Raw genomic sequence first — 21,298 nt, 5'->3', positions numbered from 1 at the left:
AATCTTGTGGGGTGGTGGATGGAGGGTTAATGACGACAATTTTGGCATAAAACTCACAAATTAATGAACTCATGCATCCAGCCACCACTATCATCATCCTCACTCACCCACCCGCTCACTCGCCACAGCACTCACCAGAGTGTCGGATAGATTTTCTTCTTGGCCAGATCTCCCTGTAAGAGATAGAATGAGACAGAAGAGTGCCAAACATTAACACAATTAAAGCCATTCTGACAGTCATAATCGCTTACTCAGAGTGACGCATATACACACACACCCCGCACGCACGCAAATAAAGATGCGCCGATTCAAATTCTTTACTAAATCACAGTCTGATAATTATAACAGCACGAGTCTTTCGCGAAAGACTTCTAAATATGAATCTGTCCACGCCAGGTAGAACATTACTGTGTAGGCTGCTCACACGTCCCACCACACGTCTCTGTTTCCCATTCGACAGAGAGCCGTACAAGAAACACGAAACGTAACAAGGGAAGGGGGGCGCAGAAACCCCGCGGACAAAATCCCTGGGACTCGGGGCTCCTGGGACTTTAACGCGTTCCTTAAACATGAGAATTCCCTCGTGTTGTGGTCGGCCGTTGACCGCACACGAATCAAACACGAGACGTGCCAATCTCCTAAACCCGGTGGGGGCCACGCAATCGGCAGGAGACGGCGCGGTGCGGCGAGTCGGTCTGAACACTTGTTTAAAATATCAATCAATTCGGTAGGCCAATAGCAACAAGAAACTCATTCCAAGATATGTCGATTTCTCACTTGACTACCAACAAATAAAAAAAAACCACACAAATGTTAACGTATTATACGACGAAAATAGTAGCCACGAAAAGCCAGAATAAAGTGAAGTTTACAAACGTAAAAATATGATTATATACGTCCGATAGGCGCAGAATTTATTCACCACCCCCCGATTAGCACGGTTGACCACGTACGGTGCGAAAGAAGTTCCACGTACAAAGATTGTAGAAGTCCCACATAAACCAGAAACCAACGCAGTCTCTGAAATCTTCACTCATAATCGGCTTCACCGACAGTGGGGAAAGCCCAAGCAAGCCACAGCTGAGAATGAAGCCGCGGCTAACACCAAACTCTCTCCCGTTACCCTCTCTCCATCTCTCTCTCGCTCACCGTGGCGCCGAACATCACGAAGACATGGCTCTGGTTGGATGACGATCCCACATGGCACTCGCGTCTCGCCGCGCCGTGCACGGAGCCCATGTGTGGGGGGTCTCACGCCAACTCTCCGCGCAGCAGCACGTGGTCCCCAACGCAGCCACCGCCACCGCTACCGCCCCCCGCCGATTCTCTGTGCGCACGTCTGCCTGCTCGCCGTCTTATGATCACAACTGCTCCTCCTCCTGCTTCTGAGCTCCCCGTCTGGACAGCTGTCACTGGTTTTAGGTGACTCTGCCAGTGAGACCCTCCCTCTGTCTGTGCCGTTGAGGTGTGTGGCGGGGGGAGGGAGTGGTCAATGGTACGCTAAGTGGTGGTGGTGGTGTTCATAGTGGCCGGTGGTGGTGATGATCGTTATTGTGGTCATGATGGTCCTGGTGACGATAATGGTGGTTGTGGTGGTGATGGGGGAGCTGTGCTACGAACCCACTGGGAGCAATACCCGTTAGTGGCTGTTATATAAAAAATCCATAAGAAATGTGATTCAAATTATTCGTACAGTGAAAAAAATCGTGGATGTGCATGTATTATGTAATGCTTTGCAACACGTGTTCGGGTGAGTATTTTATTATTTAATTCGTTCTACAGAAGCCAATGGATAGAAATAATTATTTTAGAATATTTGCAAATATATATTTGTTACAAGAAGTATGTCTCCAAGTTTTGGGGAACACTTTGATCAATTTATTCAGTTTACAAGAGGGCAATAACCTAATAGAAACTCAACTTTATAGTAAAGTTTCGTCAACAATTAATTATTGTTACGAGCGTCGTGTGATGAAGTATTTCATTTGGAATGCTCACAGACCGAATCGGTACAGCCTGCGATCCAGGTTCGATCCCGGACCATGGCTTATGGTCAGGCAATAACTTGAGCAATCCGCACGAACAAGCGTGGTGAAGTATGTTCAACAAACCCCCCCACCCCATGACCCACGTGGCTGGGGACAGGCCTCCAATCCTGAGACGAATAACCGAACGGCGTTTTCGCAATCATTGCTGTCCCCATACGTCAGTCGAATCCAGCTTGTTTAAATTACCAATGTTAAAAACTGATTGACTTGTTTCAAGCCATGCTTTGAGGACAGTGCCACACTGTCCTCCCGCAGGGAGGAGCGATGTCCCGCTTGTCATTGATGGCTCCAAGCAGCTGCGCGTCCGACAGAAATTTTAGTGGCCAGATCTGGACGACAGCCAGTGGTGTGTGTGGGGGGCGAGACCCGTGGCGGCAGGATGTCGACCTGACTGCTGCGGCAGACACACCGGGGTTGTTTGGCCCCGCGATGCGAAATCCCACAGAAATCTTCAGGACCATCAGCAGCAGCAGCAAAACGTGCCTGGGTCTTCCGAATTTCGTGAGTAACGGAGCTGGGAGCGCATTCGCCACGTGAATTATGCCTGCCGAGTCGAACAACAGAACGTGCACAGCGAACGGATGCTTGGACAAAGTTATAAATAGAGCGGCTGCAGCTTAAGGGGGGTGAGGCTGGGGGGGGACTTGCCGGTTTTTTTTCTACAAGAGAGTTGCTGGGGCTAGTGCGAGGCGCGTCGGAAGACGCCGTGGGATCATGTTGCGTCTGGTGAGACGCCGCTTGTAAAGTTCCTTATAAGTTGACAACTTGCCCGCCCGAGGGGGGCACGTGGGCAAGGCGGTGGTGCTGAACGGGCAGCCTCCTGCAATTGCTCACTCGTGCACCGCTGCCCCCGCTACCGAGGCGTGAAATCTTGAGAGAATCTCTGCAGGGAGTTTTGGCCTACTCTTCCACACTGGTTAGACGTCACGGAGCACCGACCTGCCAATCTGTCAACCCTTTGATAGAATGCGTCAGGTTGACCATCGGGTAAGTCCCGAATAGCAACACAACTTGATAACATTGCATTCACATTGGACCACCCAGACGAGAACTGGTATGACTCTCTGTGTTACACACACATGGACAGAGCTAACGTGACACTGCTTTCAACCTCAGTTGGAGAGCAACTAAAAACAAATGTCATCGATTTTTGAATTGCACCGACACCGCTCGTGACAACGGAAAGACAGTCCTTAAAAATCTTTTATATATATATAAAAAGCTATTTTGTGCATTTTTTTTCCAGCTCTGTTGCAATCTCCTGCTGGTTTAATGTCTCTCCATGCCGTGTCAGTTGTGGGGATTGCTTGACTACACTTCACCACGCTGGTCAGTGTGGGCAGGGGGTAGGCGGAGTTCAGGACCAGTTCAGATATCATTCGCCATCTGATGTTAGCCAACGGCTGGGCATCGACCACCGGAATAAAGTCGAGAAATGTCACAACCTTTATTTTTATAGTCCATCAGCATGCGGGCATTCAATACGAATGTTTCGATTTCATGTACTGATGAATATGGTCTATTTGGAAGCAGACCGACTGCCTGAAGGCATCAGGACAATGACATTGGTTAAATTATTTAAAGCAAAAGTGTCTGAAATCTAAATGCCGCCCCCTGCCGATCTGTGCTCCTAAATGCAAATCACCCGGAGCGCCCCTTAGCGGCACAGCGTTATTGTTGTTCAGCGTGTGGAGTGTTGGGCAATGATGGGCTGTGTTGGGTGGATGAGGACCAAACGACAAGACCCAGGGAGATATTAAAGTGCTTTTATCACCGATCAGCTTTCCCCATCCTTGGCTCGGCAATATCAGGGTTAGTATCATTTAGGGTGACTGGCCGAGGCTCAAATGTAAAGGAGAAATGTGACGACCACAGTTTGGCTTGACCACCACTGAGAAAGAAACTGGGGTGAGAATGCGGTTCGATTCAAGTCTTACCCGTTTCTTTTCTCCAGTTTTATCTCCATTCTGCTATCGTTCTCCTGCCATGAAACTCAAATCGCGGGGTTCATACTGCAACGTACAAACTGCCCTTATTCATATCCACATTCTCTTGACATGCAAGTATATTGTTCTATTAAGCCTTCAGACAGTAGGCATAATTCCTGTTAGCAAACTACTTATCTATGTATACACACACAATGGTAGCACAATTGTAAGCGCACCTGGCAAGTGATATCCAAACCGGTCCTAGGTACCCCCTTTAGTCAACCCACAATCTCCAGCACAGGAAGTACGGTCTATTGACCATACATGCCTACACAAAGCCTACACTACCCACGACGGTGATGTGGAATTTTCACGATCGGGCTAAGGGTTTTAAACAGAGATGAAAGTGCCCCAAGTTTCTTGAAAATAGCGTGACTTTGAAAAATTGTGCAAAGTCATTGAGTAAAGGGGTAATGTTCAATAGCAGTGTGGCTGCACTGTGAGGATGTATCCTGTTGGCTCGAGGGGCTAAGAGGGCTCAGAGCGAGAGAGTAGAAAGCTGGTACACCAATGAGGTCCTGGATTAAAATCTGGGATTCGGCCACTTACAATTAAGTGAGGTTATGGTCTCAGCCTGGTCACCAATTACTGCACCAAAGACCACGTCGCACAGCAAGTCTGCTTCGGGCCAGCGGGAGCTCTCCACTAAACCATTTGACATTGTAGTTGAGGGTTCAATCCCAACTACAACAGGCTGTGGAGTGACCTCTTTAGGTGATAATAAATACAAGTAAAGCCATTCTCCATACACTGCTGGATGAAGGCCTCTGCACATCATGTCAGTCACGAATTGTTTTTCCTCTCCAATGTCGGTCATGGGAGGGCCGGTTCTGATACAACTCACCACTGATGTTACCTGTGGCCGGGAATTGAACTTGGGTTTCCAGGTTCGTCGTGAAGTGCGTTATCAAGTGCCATGGGTCCACCCCCGTGTAATTTGATTAGTGCGTAAAGTAAAACAATCACTCGATCTATAACAGGCACACTGTGCACTCAGGAGAGCCTCCCCATGATGTGCAAGTGCTCATCCAGCAGTGGATTGACAAGAGCTGTGCATGCATTAAAAATGTAATGCAGAAACGCATGGACTAGTAATGTGCACCCTCTGCTGGACAGTAGGCGGTAAAGACGTTACAACAGGGGGACATTACGTGCTGTAACAGGTGTCGCATGCGTAACTCCCTAAGTTGCAAAATCGAGTCTATAAACTGAAACGGTAATTTTAATCGTCTTTATTTAACCATTATTAGTCTTGTGTCTTGTGCAATAAATTATAAAAATGTTATTCGTCGAATGGCATTATTGTGTGTTTGTGTGTTTACAAGCACATTATTTTAGTCAATCCACTCCAGAATGATGGTTCCTCCAAGCGCCACATGGGTCATGGGAGTTATTTTCCCACGTCGCCACGCTGGTCAATGCGGGTTAATTAAGCATGTTCTAAAGTGGTGGACATTCCTCGCCGTGAGCATACGGGTCGGAAAACGAACACCGACACAACGGAAAGCAATCTGAAAAACTGCGGTAGCGTGAAGAATGAAAAATACACGCTCGGAATGACGGTGCGAGGAGGAGGGAAACGTGGACTTCGAGAGCACATGGAAATTGGGTAGACGAGGCTGACGGTTACCACGAAACATTCAGTGGGCTTTGGGCAGGAGCGCATTGCAAGAAGGGATGATGGCCGATGGTCTGAAGGCAGCCATAGTGTGGAACAACATGCCCCACAGTACACAGCACCACTGGACAACACGGAGCGATGGGATCGGCTCGTGTGCGGGCGATGCGTTGCGACATGGCAGGGACAGTGATGAATGACGGCAGCATGGGCAGGCCTTCATGCAGCAGTGGATAGACCGTGGCAGCCAATGGCTAAGCCTTTCACATAAAGACAAACACCGATTTGACAATTGCGTCTATATTGCCGCACCCTAACAGAGGGTTGTGGACCTACGTGGGAAATCGTCGGCATTGGTTCAAGCAAAATTGTCTCTGCTCACAAGACACTGCATGTCAAAACCGGTCCACAGTTAGCGTGTGTTGAACCAATGTTGCTTAAATGATGTACTCCCAGAAGGTCATGTGGCTGCTCGGGATGTGTAAAAAACTTTTGTGGAGTGAGGCATCTTTGTCTGCTTATTTATTTTGAACCTAGGTAACAATAACCAGACGCTGTCTCTTTCGTGCATCGTCTTAGACAACCCACGCGCCATATAGATTTCGTTAAGTGCCACTAGGCATTGATACAAGAGGACTCCGAATCGGTATCGACACACCAGTTGCCTCATCAGCACATATTGTCTGCCTACTTATTTGATTTACGACTGCAACAAAGATATGAACTGGGTAGCACCGGTACCATCGCAGAACGCCCATTAAAGAGCCTCAACTTATTGGGCCCTTCCTGATGAAATAAATAAAATCTATCTAAATCTACGTATGCATACTGTTACTTATGGTCTCCACAACGACGTGAATTATGAATACGAACCTATGTAGCTCGGTTGTTAGCCGAGTGCACTGACCACGAGGTTACAACACTGAGCCACAAAGGTGGGTACTTGTAAATACGGCACTGTTTGAGCAAGCCATGGGTTTATTGCAATCATTGCTTGCCAAGTTTAACAACTTGTTTAAAAATTAACCGAGTTGCGTTATTAATCCCAACGAGATTTACACCATCGGATTTAATTAAAGATTATCTCACCACGTAAATAATGCCGCATATATTATGCACAACCAAACAGAGATTTAGATATCTGCTATGAAAACACACAATAGACATCGCTCTCCAAACCAAAAAAAAGGGCCATCGCCCCTTTTAGTGTCGTGTCCTTAAAACGAAGGTGTTGAGCTTTGTGTTGTAATTTTCCAATGCAGCAACACAAAATATGGATAGCGCATTACATATTTATAATGCCCCAAACGGGGCTTTGAACCCAGGCCCTCCGCTCGGTGATGGTGGCGGCGAGGCGGTATAAACACATTCCTGCGGAGGGAGCTGGTAGGAAGGAAGTTGGGTTGCTCGGTCAATGGCCAGGGTCAACGGCGGCGTGGTGTATTCCGCAAATATGGCCGACTGTGAGGGCGGGCATAAGCCGGTGTGAGTAGGTTAAACGTTGAGTTTTATAAGGGCACCACGGGGTGACCAGCCCCTCCCCACCCAGCCCCACCCTCCCCACCCAGCCCCTCCCTGCACGACGGACGGACACAATAATCCCTTGTGGGCTGGTGTAACCAGGAGGTTCCTACCAGTATCAGCATTACCATAATACACTGAGCACACACAGTGTGGACCAAAGTATACAACGACAAGACTGGTTCCTCCTTCACAGCACTGCTGTAATAAGGTTACGCAATATTTACTTCATGCAAATTATGTGATGGGCACTAGAACACAAAGTCCAAACTCGCCCATATCCTGATGCGAAAGAAACCGCAATGCAAACTTTCTCTGATAGTTCGTGCCCTTTCAGAATCAGAATATTTATTTATAGTGCAGGGGGAATACGATGAGCTCTAAAGCTCCTTTTCGCAGATGTCCAGTAGGGGCGTGTCAGAAAGTTACACCAGCGAACAATACGATAGGAGTGCAGAGTATAGGAAAGGGATGCAAATCACAGAATAAAACTATACTTTTTAAATTTATTTTACCGGGTAAAGCCCATTGAGCCATTGCTGTTGCAGGTCCTGCACCTTTACCACAAGGTGAATAATCAATGTAGAATATAGTCCACAGGCCAGGGCAGATATTGGTGCAACGTAGGGTCGCAAAAGTTTAGTGGTTACAATTAATTTACAAGGCTAATACGAGTAAATTATTTCTGAACACACTCTTTGCACAATGCACTGTTATTGCCCACATAAAGACAATGACCCCACACTAGTTACTACCGACAAGTCACACATCTCGCTTGGGCTTATGGACTGAGATTTGTAATGATATATTGTACGTATACGAAGTGAACAAACAGGTTATCAATTTAACCAACCAAAAACATCGTAGGACTTTAGAATAAGGCGCGATTAAATGGCAATTCCGTAAATACAAATATTGACGAGCTCCGTTCAACCTTTTAAAACGTTCAGAGTAAACGCCTCATTGGAAGCCCCCAAACATCCCACCTCCTCCTCTAAGACAGTGGGTGTGTAAACACCATAAACAACATCAGAACATCACCAAATGGGAAACTTAAAGACACCAACCCATAATGATTATAATCCAGCATCTGATCTCTGTATATTTGGAGTTTGCGTGCCGCTCTCCCCGTGGCCGCGTGGATTTTTCTCCGGGTCCTCCGGTTTTCCCCTCCACATTTAGAATCAACATGTGTTTAAAGTAGTTGGCTGCTCTAAACTTACACGTGATAAACCACTTCTTTGGGCTATCAATTGCGGCCAGGTCGCTTCTGAAAAAGCTATATATAGCTCAAGTGGGCCTTACCTGGTAAACTAAAAATAGTTTATCTTTATAGAACCGTAGATTAGAGCCAATGTAGTCTGCGCTCTTTCAAGGGATTATGAAGAACAGCGAACTCTGCAGGAATCTTTCAATCCCTGAAGCCCTCTCCCCCTGGACAATTGACACTAACTCTGTGCAGGCATCACGCGCAGAGATTAGTTGGCGATGCCAAGCTGTGGCGACCGCGTTATTTCAGAGTTTAGAGGCTTCTCTATTGGCAATACAATATTGAGTAGAACTAATGAAACTAAAACAATACGTACAATTAAATAGAGTATATGCAGCATCACAGCTTGTGCCGTGTGCGATACACGCACGGAAATGTGTGCGCGTGCAAATGCACATGAGTTTATTCATTTGTGATGTTAGGAATAGGGCACATGGCAAATTTATCTTTTAAAGTGAATACTTTAAAAGGGTAAAGGAGCAGCCTATAATTGCTGGCCCACACCAGTGTTGGCGGATGGGGCCTCCACTATTGGGCACTCTGGAGGGCCCATTCTTCCATGCCATTCGGGACGTCTGTACAAGAAAAAAGTACTGCAACAGTAATTTTAACAACTAAGCCACCGTTACACATCATCAGGTCGAGTGAAATGTGGAGTAAAGTGTGGGAAGCTTACCAAGTGACACGTCTGGTTAACAACTTCTTGGAAGAGTAGGCCAAAACAACACGTGTACATCGTAAACTAAACCTATGACATCTCTCAGTAGCGAGTGGGTTGCAGCGACAGTTTTTAGATTTTTAATTGACCAGATAAGGCCCATGAAGCTGTAATAGCTGTTTTTAGAAGCGACTATAGCTCAACGAAAAGTGGCTTATCAAGTGATCGTGCGGCTTAGCCGCCAAACAGCACGCAGATCCTCGGCATCGGCACGAGCCAAGCAGTTGCAGGGGCTGCGCCTTCCAACGTCGTCAAGACTCCTCGTTAAACTCTCGCCTCTAACATCATCATCATCATCCTCCTCCTTGCCAACATCATCATCATCATCCTCATTCACTCACACGCTCCACGGACCGCGGGCTTTTGTTGCGACAGGAACTCCGCACGACATTCGCGTGTGTATACTGCGTAGATATTAAACATGAATCGAGACATCACCAAACGCGAAAATAAAATGAACGTGGAAACGAACCGAGGCGCCCAGGACAACGAAAAAATGTGTCTCCTTCTCGTGGAAATCCTCGTCGTCTCGGAGCTCCTGCCGCAGGAGGTCCATCACGTCCGCTTGGGACAGGTGCTGATGACGGTTGTTCATCGCTCCAAACCCCGTTATCGATCTGTTCCGAACTAAGAAATAAACCAAATAGAAAACGACGCAAAAACCCCAAGAATACCGCGCAACCAGCCCGAAGCCAAACACTTCCTCATCAACCAGAGCGCGAGGCGCGGGTGCCTTTAAGTAGTGCGCATGCCCCGCCCACAATTTCCGCCTCGTCCAATCGCGGCCGAGCTCTCATTGGCGCGAAACCGACGCCGCAATGAGACGCGCGCGGTGATTGGACGAACACAAAAATGGCCCCGGTCCCTTTAAATAACAGCCCCCCCCCCACAACTACCTGGCGCCCGCCACCCTCCCCCCCGCTTTCCCTGACTTATTAATATTCATGAGACGTTATCCAATCAGAGTCGAGCTTTTATAAACGCGAGTCCAGGCTGCGATGAGACGCGCGTATCGATTGGATGACAATATTGATCCCACCTCAACACTCCCCCCCGTATTTTCCACATTCCCTCTTTTACGAGCTGCGTTAATATTCATGAAGCGTTGTCCAATCACGAGCGAGCTTCCGTCGACGTGCCCCCACGCTCGTTTGCCATTGGCTCGTGGCTCTCTCCGAGGGCGTGGCCACGAGAGCTTGTCCAATCAGATGTCTCCGCGGTGACGTCACGCCCACGAGCGCGCCACGTGCGCTTGGCCCACAGCGGCTGCAACGTTGGCGGGGAGCGGTGGCGCAACCTGCCGAGTTCGATTCCCGCTCACGGTCAACGCCGGTGACTATTATCTGAACCGGTCTTGGGCCTCTCCCTAGGTCGACTCAGCCTAAAATGGGTATCTGGTGCGGTGTGTGAACGTCGCCACGAGGGAGACAAAGGTGGCCGGGCGTGGTACTGGCCGCTTGGTGGTGTGCCCTGCCGGCCTTGGTAGGTTACTCACTCACAGCATTTGCCCCAAAAGTATGTTGATTCCATACGGAGGACCTTTATCTTTGTAATGTTATAAATTATGCGGTGTTGCGAAATGGCTAATCAAAGCTCTCTTTTATGTTTTGGTCCAGTCATGCCGTGTCAGCGCCGCACTCGCGACAATAAACAATTGAACAGCTGACTCACAAGAATTAAGCCGAGCGTTGCCTAAGGCAGTGTGTTGTGTAATGTGAGGTCAGGTGTGGGTGTATAGACACACTCGCACACTAGAGACCACCTGCATTGTAACAGGGTGGTTCACATGTCCCGTGACCCGCCATTTCATTCGCTCAAACTTTTTCTAAAGTCAGGTTTATTTAAAATAGAAAAGGAACAAAAGTGTTAGGGTTAAACTAATTGCAGTCACATCTAGACCACTCTAGATTGGAACAGAGCAGGACCCTTTGTAGGCCATGCGTCGTATCAGAATTTGGTCATATATAATGGTAGCAAGCACATTAGTAACAGATTATAGGGTTAATAAAGTGTGAATTATTCATTTCTAAACAATTGCCGTCGTTGGCCACACAACGAACTTGGAACCGCAATTGACACCCCTCCCATTGCTGCCGACAAGTGAAATATCTCAATTGGCCTTAACGGACTTATAACGCCCATTTAAAGCGACCTTAATGTGCCTTTATAGTATTGGCTGCGAAAAAATTCCTACATAAGCCACTTAATTGGGCTATCATTTGTGGCCTGGTCGCTTTCTGAAAAAAGCTACATACACTTGAGCTAAGTAGGACTTACCTGGTGAAATAAAAAAGTGACAAATTAATACAATTTCAACGAATTAAAATGTATTTGTACTATAGAACTCTTTGTCAGAAGCGACCTGGCCACAAATGACAGCTCAACGAATGTATTGCAGCCAAATATTCTAAACCTATGTTTCTTAACGTGGAGGGAAAAACCGGATGACCAGGAGAAAAATCCACGCGACCACGGGGAGAACATGCAAACTCCAAATATACAGCAAGCGTCATGGTCGGGATCAAACCCACGACCTCCTGCAAACCAGGCGAGGTAGTTAACATCTTGCCACCATGTTACATCCCTGACAAGAGAATTGAAATGAGAAGTTTTGCTTCAAACCACAGTGCCACTTTGCCGTGACGAATGACTGTAATGATTTCAATAAAACACATCCTGATTCCAATGTAAGATATTGGTCATTTATTTGCACATCACATTTGTCCCAAATCACAGCATACATCATACATGACGGTATAGTTTCGACACCTCGGTAATTAGTACATTAAGACATCATGAACACATTGATTACCATTTTTTGGGATGAGTAATATTTCAAATAAGAAAACAAAGCACCCGTACCCGGGACAGCGAAACATCTTCACTCATGTAAACAAGGCCATTCGGATTGACTCTTTGGCAGACAGATGCCAGATGATTCCAACCCAGGTCTTTTAGAGAACACGTCCATGACGGGCATTCCATCACCTCTGAGACGATTCAATTTGTGCAAATGTTTTGTTAAACGTTAATTTGACTTTGGCTCTCCCATCCCAAGTTGTCAAGCGTGCGTGCCCAATCGCAAAAGTGTGCAAACTGAAAGTTGTTTCACCAACGCAACCAAATAACCCCCAACATATCTCCCGTTTTGTTTTATGTTCAATGTTGCTTGGTTCAGACAAACCTCTGTCCTAAGGCAGCGTGGTTCCCAACCTGCAGTACGTGAACCCCAAGAGGTACATGCTCCATCTCCAGGGAGTACGCGGGACAAATCAATCACAACGGCGGTGGTTACGTGGGGAACGAGGATGCAAGTGGTCACCAAACAGTGCTTCGTTAAATTACAAATAAGAAAAATTACAAATATTTTGTATTTAATTGCCAAATTTGGTTGTGAGAATTGTTATTCAGGTTAATAAAGAGCTGAAACAATTAAGTGGTGCGTTAAAACGCTTGCACCACGTGACAATTTAATGTTTGGCTACGTCAGGTGGTGGAGGGTCTTATGACACACTCGGCCAGATTATTACGTGGCCTACCCCCCCCCCCCCAAAAAAAAATGCAATAATGAATGAATTATTTTGCCAATTTCGCTTTACGATCCGGCCTGCATTCCCCAACATCGAAATACATCACCGAACATGTTAGAAATCAAAAGCGTAGGCGGGCACGGGGACATTGCAATGTTGTACCCGGGAGTCGTGGCCCGCCGCCCAACGTCACGTGGCTAGCTCCAGTGGTGGACTCAGCCAATCACAGACGCCACACGTGTTGCTGGACCCAACTTGCATTGCCCATCAACTCAAGCTTCTGGGAGAAATCGGACCAACTCGGGCGCACTTGGGTCAACTCGAGTTGGCCGTCCACGGACACCAAACTGAAATTAAAAGTCAACTGAAAGTCTACGTTAAAAAAAGTACAAATTATATTACAGTAAAACGCTTGATGGCATCTTAAGAGAAATCCGTACGTTAGTTTACGAGCACATTCATCTTTCACTGAAGAAAATTGCCACTCCGATCTGGAGACCTCTACACATATATATTTGAAACATGGGCCTGCGACCGCATATTAAAAGTACCATATACATAGTCGTTAAGTGTATTTTCCAATATAGCCACAGCAAACATCAATACACTTAATCACTTACACGATTCATATTTAAGACTGGGCTTCAAAACAAGCCTAATACGTTTGCTCCCAAAACGTTTTCACCGCCCGTCATCGTATGTCTCAGACTAATTTATGTGCTTAATATATTTTTAAAGCACACATACATAGAGGTCTAATTAGCCAAAGGGACTTATAACGAGTGCTGTTAGCGAGCGCCTATTCATGCCGGCACTGCGTATGACACGTTTGGTGGAATCAGTACCACGCACACACACAGCCGCCTTTGCCTCCCCAATGCAATGTATACGTCACATTGTGCCAGATGCTTGTATCAGGCCGAGTGAACCTAGGGGGAGGCCGATGCCACGTTAGCATTCCAATTGCCGGAAGTGCATGGCCTGGATTGTAATCGGGATCAATGTGATCAGAGAGAAGTTTGTGAACCCTGGCCCGTCACCAAAACACCACGCGTACCCACGCACACATATACACTGCGATTGGACGTGTACCTTAAACAATATACATTTATAAACAGTTAAGTATTACCCATCGATGGCTGTGGACAATGTTTTTTGGCACAGTTGTTAATGAGAAAGTCACGATAAAAAAAGTGCAAAGGTTATTAAAAAAAGATTACGAGACAGACGGACCAAGCACTCTGCATTAACTAACTGTTCATTACACTCCCCCCCCCCCCCGTAGCTCACAACAGGAGCAGTTGCCAAGAACCTATTAAGGCTGGCAGGTGACAGAGGCCTGCACCATAGATGCCTGGCCGCCTTTGTCTCCCCAGTGTTTGCTATTCAAGCCTACGCCGTTATGCCCAGGCTGCCGTTGAAAGAAAGAGAAAAAGTATCATTTATTTTAAGGGGCCAATATTTCATCTCGTGCTTAAATAAAGGATATCACTGTTTTACCACAACAAGGGAGGCACTGGCCAGATTCAGATAACAGCAATTGTCACTGGCAATATAGATACAGGAATCAATGGCCAGGAATCAATCCCGGTTTGCTGGAATTGTAGCACAGAGTGCTTGCTAATCACTGCGCCGCCACTCTTACGTAGTAAGCACACACAAAGATCGACGATAACCGTGGACAGTCGGGGCCAGTGCCATTAGCGGAGCACTTATTAAGGCTGGCGCGGACACAGCGCTGCGCGGACACAAGCGGTCGGCACCACGCACGCCCGACCACCTTCGTCTCGACAGCGCTGATCTTCATGACCATAGCGCTCTCGCCGCACACGCAGGGAACGCAATAGATAATTTTTGGCTGAGCCAATCTAGGGGAGGTCCAAGCACCTGGCTATTTTAGCTATTTTAAGTGGTGACGGGCATTACCGTCACCAGTTAAAATAGGCAAGGTTCAGAGTTCAGACGAATCAGAATATACTGGAGGCATCCGATGAGCGAGAAAGCTATTTTTCAGATGTTCAATATGGGCGGGTCAGAAGGTTACACAGGTCGTGGGTAGCCTCAGCTCATCATCTTCACAGGGATTTGAAAAACAATACCACTGTGGGGAATCAACAATGGTTGTTCCAAGGAAATACTCGCTCCTGGCATAGGAATGGTGAATTTCCACCGGTGCTTTAGAGCCGGAGTGTGAAGACTTTTATTGTAGGTGCCACATCCAGGAATCAAACCTAGGTTCATGAGGTCAATTGGCAGAAGCCGACAGACATGACACCACATCACACCACATCATACGAGCACAGGAGCTGGCACTTATTCCATCCCGACCCTGGCAGCCAACTCGGCTCGTCCATCAATAAAACATCCGTGGAAGCCGCAGATCCCATGTTCTTTTAAAAAAGAAAAATACAATGCATTAACCCACAACGCGCAACATTATACCGATGCATTTATAAACGGCAAATCCAGCGCACATTTTCACACATGCATAAAAAATGTACACTGCATAACAATGCTGTCCTCATGTAGAATCATTGTAAGTATCTGCGAAAATGGTTCACCGAAAAATAAAACGGAGGCTCTCTCTATGGACTGGGTTGCCTCGCTTGTTCGTAATTTGCAATCTTTTTCGCAATTGCTGGATTACTGAATGTGCGCACTGCGTGATAGAAAGGAGGAAATCGGACGATGGCGGCAGTCGCCGACGACGCTGGTGTCGAGTGACCGTTTCAAATGGGCTTTTTGTCAATTACGATTTTGCAAGCAGTGGTTAGTGCCAGGCTGTTGCGTACAATTCCACCACAGATACACAAATGCTTTTATTCATGAACCCAGCGACCGCAGCAAATTTAGATGCACGCCAATTAATCTGTATGGGAGGTGGGGCTGGCTGGTGTGGGGAGACAGGCCATATCACCGATGCCCGTGTGAGCACAATGAACCACCACTTGAACTGCACATGTGCACGTGTACATGTGCACATGTGGACGTGTACATGTGCACATGTGGACGTGTACATGTGCAGCCGTTCGTCAACGCAATGCTGGAGGGGCATCCCCATGCTATGTGGGTCTTGGGGAGTTATTTGACCATACTTCACCATGCTGGTCAGTCAGGGTTTGGCAACATGGGGGGCTTAGGGAGGAGGGGGGTGGGGTACTGACCTGGCATCGAAGTATGGTAAAGCAACTGGTAACAATACACTAAAACTTTGCTCATCGCGTGATTTCCCTTCGCGGATTTGACCTATCGAGGGTGCGTTATGCATCGTAAAGAAGTACTGTACTTTATAACTGCTCGCAATGATGCTGCCGTAGAAGAATACACATGCCATCATCATCATCATCAGCAATAGCAAGCAAAAGTACGTCGTACTTTTTTGTACTGCATATTTACTGCACATGTCATTAACTCTTATCTTTATTTTGAGGTATTTTTTTCGTGTGTACAGTACACTGCTGTACACTACATTAATTAGTATAATTCTGTACATTTTACTGTACAAATTATATTTGGCACTCGTTTCATGTTTATAATCGGAAAGGAGCGGGTGTTGTATCACGAACCGTGCACCAAACCATATTTTTTCAATTGGCCTTTAAAGTGTGCGGATCGTGGGTTTGCCAATTGCGACTATTTCGAATAATGTAACCCCCCCCACCCCCGCGATGGGCAATGTTTTGGCGTACATGGTGTCAAACCACGTGGCAATCATACGAACCACACCGGTTTTAGGAACTGTGCATTCAAATTGATCAACTTTCTTTCCAGAAGAACTTTTCACAGGAACACAGAGTTTCACAAACTCCAGTCCTCGCGACTCCTCACTACGCTCCGTCTTTCCCCGTTCATAAATTTACTGCTCCCATCCAAATGAACTCGTTCTACGCCGCACGCACCTGATGATTGTTAAAGCATGTCCCAGGTGACGCGCTAAGATATGAAGCTGTAACACGTGACGCAGACACGTGCACACCGCAAGCACGGAACCCGTGTACTCACACACGTGTAACACGTGTACGCGCACACGTGGAACCCGTGTACGCGCACACGTGTAACACGTGTACACGCACACGTGCAACACGTGTACACGCACACGTGCAACACGTGTACACGCACACGTGCAACACGTGTACGCCGCACACACATATCTCAATGTAACTGCTTAGCGCGTCACGTGGGTCGTGTTTAACAATCATTGGGCGCTTGCAGAGTGGGCACAAGTTCGCTTGAGTGGGATGAGCAACTTGGTGAACGCGGAAAGACATGGGGGTGGGTTGCGAGGATTTGAGTTGGAGAAACCCTGCGATCGACCCCGATTTTTTCAGATACCTGATCCACGTTGTGAAATCAGACACAAATTTATACTTTAAATCATCGAACGACCGAATGAACGAGCTCATGCAATAGACTTGCCGTCGCCGCCACCACCACCAGCACCACCACCACCACCGGTACGACATTGTGAGTGCACATACCATCGTGGCCCCGTGCGATACATCGCCGGTCCGTGAACATTGATCAGGAAACATCGTGGGGCCAGCCGACGTCACCTTGCTTTTGGTACACACGCACGTTGCACGTACACACACACACATACACGCAATGTCACATCAGGAAATAATCTTCCTCTTGCTGCGCCTCCCACCCCTGTGTTTGATGATTGTTACTAATAGAGGATGCTGCTGCTGCTGCCATTGTGCAACGGTTAGCACACTGGGACTTGCGACGCAGAGGTCGCCTGGTTCAATATCCCGGGAGCGTTTCTCAAATCCGCCGCCCTCCTCATCCCGCACCTCTGTCCACCCAGCAGTAGGAATGGGTGCAACCACAGCAAGTCGGTGGGCAAGTGTCACGTCTGGTGGGGGGTAAAGCGTGGGGGAGACTCCCCACCTCTTTCTCAAGACGCCTGGCCAGTGCCAGCCAGACGGCATCAATCATGTCACCCCACCAGGCAGCCCCAGAAGAGGGGACCAGAAGTGGAGATCACGGCGCTACTATTCTAGTGGTGCCCACAAGAATAGGCCTCTCGCCCAAACACTCGAGGGGGGGGCACACTCCCTCACGATCTCTGCAGAGTGGTTCGGCGGGGTGGCAATCAACCGAGGATATTGAAAATCTGAGCTGGGCTGGGTGGAATTAAAACTAAATGTAACATCGCAGGGTTTTTTTTTGTGTGTGGGTGTGTGTGCAGTTATTGGTGGCTGGGCTGAGACCATCAGCTCGCTAGGCCTGAGAAGTCCCGTTTCGTCAAGGGCGGCTGAAACCAGGGGTCACCACCAGGCCATCTCAAATATGGATTTTTAAATAACGGTATGATTGTTAGAATTGCCTCTACACAGAACTGGAAATGTTGCAGTCCCTCAGCCTCTCAACTTCCCAGAGCGATATTAGCCACCGGCTTCTGTTTCAGGATGCACACTGTGAGGACCAGCGTCAACTTTCTGGGTCCCATCGCCAGTCAGGCTTGTCAAACAAATCCTGCCAGATTACCAGGCGTTATTGGCAAGAGCACTGCACATAAACTATGGGACCCATTTGAGCGCACAACAAAAACAGTTTGTGTGTTTTAGAGTGTGTACTTTCTTATTTGTGAACAAAGTTATTTTCTGTTAAACATGATCGCACATGTACAACGTGGAAACGCTACTACGTAAAGCCCAACTCTTTTTTTTCATCCACGCATGATGTGTACAAGGCTCTGGTAATAATGTACAAAGATTCTAAGAACATCAATATAATCACAGCAGCATCTGTATATATACTACACAGCACATCATTTACCTATCACACACCAATTCAAGGCTATATAGATCATCTCACATGAATGTAAACACCGTTCCAACACTGTGAGCATATCGATCTGTTAACAGTACTCGTGTTGTATACATTGTGCCACGTATTTGTACATTCTTGGGTTCAATGCTAATTTCCGCCCGTTTCTCGCCCTCGCATTGTTCGCTCGCGTACGGTATCGACAGTTCAATCAAAGTTGTGCTATTATATTATTGGAGTCGTGACATTAGGCAAATAGATGTTCCTCAGTTAAGGTAAAATATTTATGGAAAGGGTCAACTGGACAACATGGGGAGCTGGAGGCCCCTCCCTCTGCCCGCCCACTCCTCACTGGCCCCGCCCACCCCTTTACTAAACCCACCCACTACTCACGAAGCCCTCCCATTATTCTTAATGGATTTTTTGGGTGAGATAGTAAATATTTGTCGTTAAACCCGCCACCACCCAACACAGCCGATTAGAAAGGGTTGTCACGTAGACAAAACATACAATTCGTTACTAGTACAGTGTGTTGGAGAGTAAACCCACAACATTTCCATCATCAGGATTTTGCCTGATGATGTAAATGTTGTAATTACTGGCGAAACGTCGTACTCGAATTGAAAACGTCGTAACGAATTGCCATGTTTTGTTTACGTGACAAACCTTGCTAATTGGCTGTGTCGGGTTGTGGCAGGTTTAACGACACTTTCATATTTACGCGATCAAACCCAAAAAAACCTCTCTTATGGACATTGATCGCGAAAGTCGACATGTTAAAGCCCTACCCCCCATTGCCTGCATCATGAGCCAAGCTTGAAACGGGAACACCGATTTTTTTTGTTGCAAATCAGGGTAAGGTTATCAACCACAGCCCATAGCATCTACAACGTCCTTCCAAGTGCCCGTCCTATTTCCACATCTGCCGTAACACTGAAATAAAGTTATGACAGAAATTTCCTTGGTGCGTTCACCCCCTCGCAGTGCCGTCAGCATATTTGCTTTTCTTCGACTCGGATGTTATTGTGAGTGGGGAGGGGGCGGCAACTTCTGCCTCCAGAAACATTGTACAAGTGCAGCTGATGATCAAATACTGGGGGGGGGGCAGGGGGCCACCAGTGCAAGTAAGCGACTTGTACAGTTCATCCGAACGTTCATTACGCATGGCGAGACTGGACACGGCAGACAGAGGGAGGGGTGGGTTGATGCATGTGTGGTCTGTGGGGGTCATGCTGCTGCCGTTGCTAATGATTATGCAGTTGCTATTGTTACTAAAGGAGATTATGATATTGCCACTGCTGCTGCTAGGGACATCACTGATACTGCTGCTGCTGCTGGTGATGATGATGACACCAAATATTCTGATGAGGATACCGCAGATGAGAATGTTGTTGTTGTTGCTCCTACTGCTGTTGCCGATGATGCCGGCGATGTCACCGATGATGACACCAGTGCTTCTAAAGATGACGATTGATGATTACGAAGATCCTGATGATGATATTCTTGCTGCTGCCCCCGCTGTTGATGCCAATGTTGATGATGCTGATCGTGCTGATGATGCTAAAAATCATGCTTCTACTGATGATAGTTAAGACAAAACAGCTCAAGTTCTTGTTTCAACTACTAACGGTCCTTCTACTGCTGCTGCTGAATACGGGTGGCAGAAGGAAGTTAAGGCTTTGGACACCAGGGAGAATAGAAGAAGAGGTGAGGGTCTGGAAATGAGAAAGGAATCAGAAAGAGATGGGGACAGGCACAGACAGAAAGACACAGCTAGAGACACACACGCACGCAGAGACACAAAACAGCAACTGATACTCTTACGGGGAAACAGACACGGAGATGGACAATAGGCAGAGCGACATAGACAGACATAGACATACAAAAGGACAGACAGGGAATCATAGAAGACAAAGAGAGGGACAGAGAGACGCACGTGCACAGAAACAGACATGGACAGGAGGCACAGATGTCGATGTTGACGGGAGACGCAGTGAGGCCACGGGCGGTGAGGCAGGTCAACTGAAAGCAGCCAAGAGATGGACGGTCGTCTAGGCCGCTCCGCCGAGACGCACGGAACAACACTGCCTCCGTCGCTCGACATCGGACAGACACGGGCAGGAGATGCAGGCGCACAGACGTGGACGGACAGGGTCCATTTGAACTCCAAATAATTTTAGTTTTACCAGGTAAGGCCCACTGAGCTATACAGCTCTTTTTCAGAAGTGACCTGGCCACAAATTATAGCTCAACGAAGTGGCTTATCACGTGGAAATTTATAGCGGCCAAATACTCTTAAAGGTTCTGATTCTAAATGCGGAGGGAAAACCCGGAGAACAATCCACGCGACCACAGGGAGAACACGCAAACTCCATATATACAGCAGGCGTCAGGGTCGGGATCGAACCCACGACCTCCTGTATACAAGGCGAGGTATTGAACATCTCGCCACCGTGGGTCAGTCCGTGGGCAGGTTGGGGGGGCATGGCGAAGCAGGCTGAAAAGAGAGGGAGGCGGCCAAGAGGCGACCGGAAGTCGGCGCAGACACGCGGCGAGTGCCGCCACCACCGCCTCCTCCGTCACTCGGCGTCGGAGGTGTCGGAAAGCTGCCCGTTGGCGCCCGTCACGCGGATGTACTCCACCTGCTGCGGGGCGGAGCCGGCGCCAGAGCGGCCGGGCCACCAGACGCACGACCCCGCGCCCGCGAACAGCGCCTCCATCTCCTCCAGGGTGCGCCCGCGCGTCTCCGGCACGCACGTCGCGATGAACAGCACGCCCAGCAGACCCAGGCCCGTGTACATGAAGAAGACGCCTGCGGGGTCGCGGGGTC

General features: G+C 47.9%; 2 protein-coding genes across 6 annotated transcripts in view; both read right to left on the bottom strand.

Moving 5' to 3' along the window:
- Positions 1-9,867, bottom strand: part of G6PD (glucose-6-phosphate dehydrogenase) — a 31,137-nt gene extending 21,270 nt beyond the window's left edge. For 2 of the 3 annotated variants that reach the window (XM_061574090.1, XM_061574089.1), the window contains exons 1-2: positions 9,636-9,867; positions 136-173 (exon numbers count right to left, since the gene is read on the bottom strand). In XM_061574090.1, coding sequence (XP_061430074.1) covers positions 136-173; positions 9,636-9,758 — 161 coding nt within the window. In that variant the 5' untranslated portion in view covers positions 9,759-9,867. Of the gene's footprint in view, positions 1-135; positions 174-1,149; positions 1,330-9,635 lie in introns of those variants that run through there. The other variant, XM_061574092.1, reaches the window with a different exon arrangement.
- A 1,984-nt stretch (positions 9,868-11,851) lies between these two features.
- Positions 11,852-21,298, bottom strand: part of SLC2A13 (solute carrier family 2 member 13) — a 43,026-nt gene continuing 33,579 nt past the window's right edge. For 2 of the 3 annotated variants that reach the window (XM_061574085.1, XM_061574086.1), the window contains exon 12: positions 11,852-21,280. In XM_061574085.1, coding sequence (XP_061430069.1) covers positions 21,048-21,280 — 233 coding nt within the window. In that variant the 3' untranslated portion in view covers positions 11,852-21,047. The remainder of the gene's footprint in view (positions 21,281-21,298) is intronic. The other variant, XM_061574087.1, reaches the window with a different exon arrangement.

Source organism: Lethenteron reissneri, chromosome 54 (genome assembly GCF_015708825.2).
Source record: "Lethenteron reissneri isolate LAM-NWPU_2019-01 chromosome 54, ASM1570882v1, whole genome shotgun sequence".
Taxonomy (NCBI): Eukaryota; Metazoa; Chordata; class Hyperoartia; order Petromyzontiformes; family Petromyzontidae; genus Lethenteron; species Lethenteron reissneri.
This window is presented reverse-complemented; position numbering and strand designations above follow the sequence as displayed.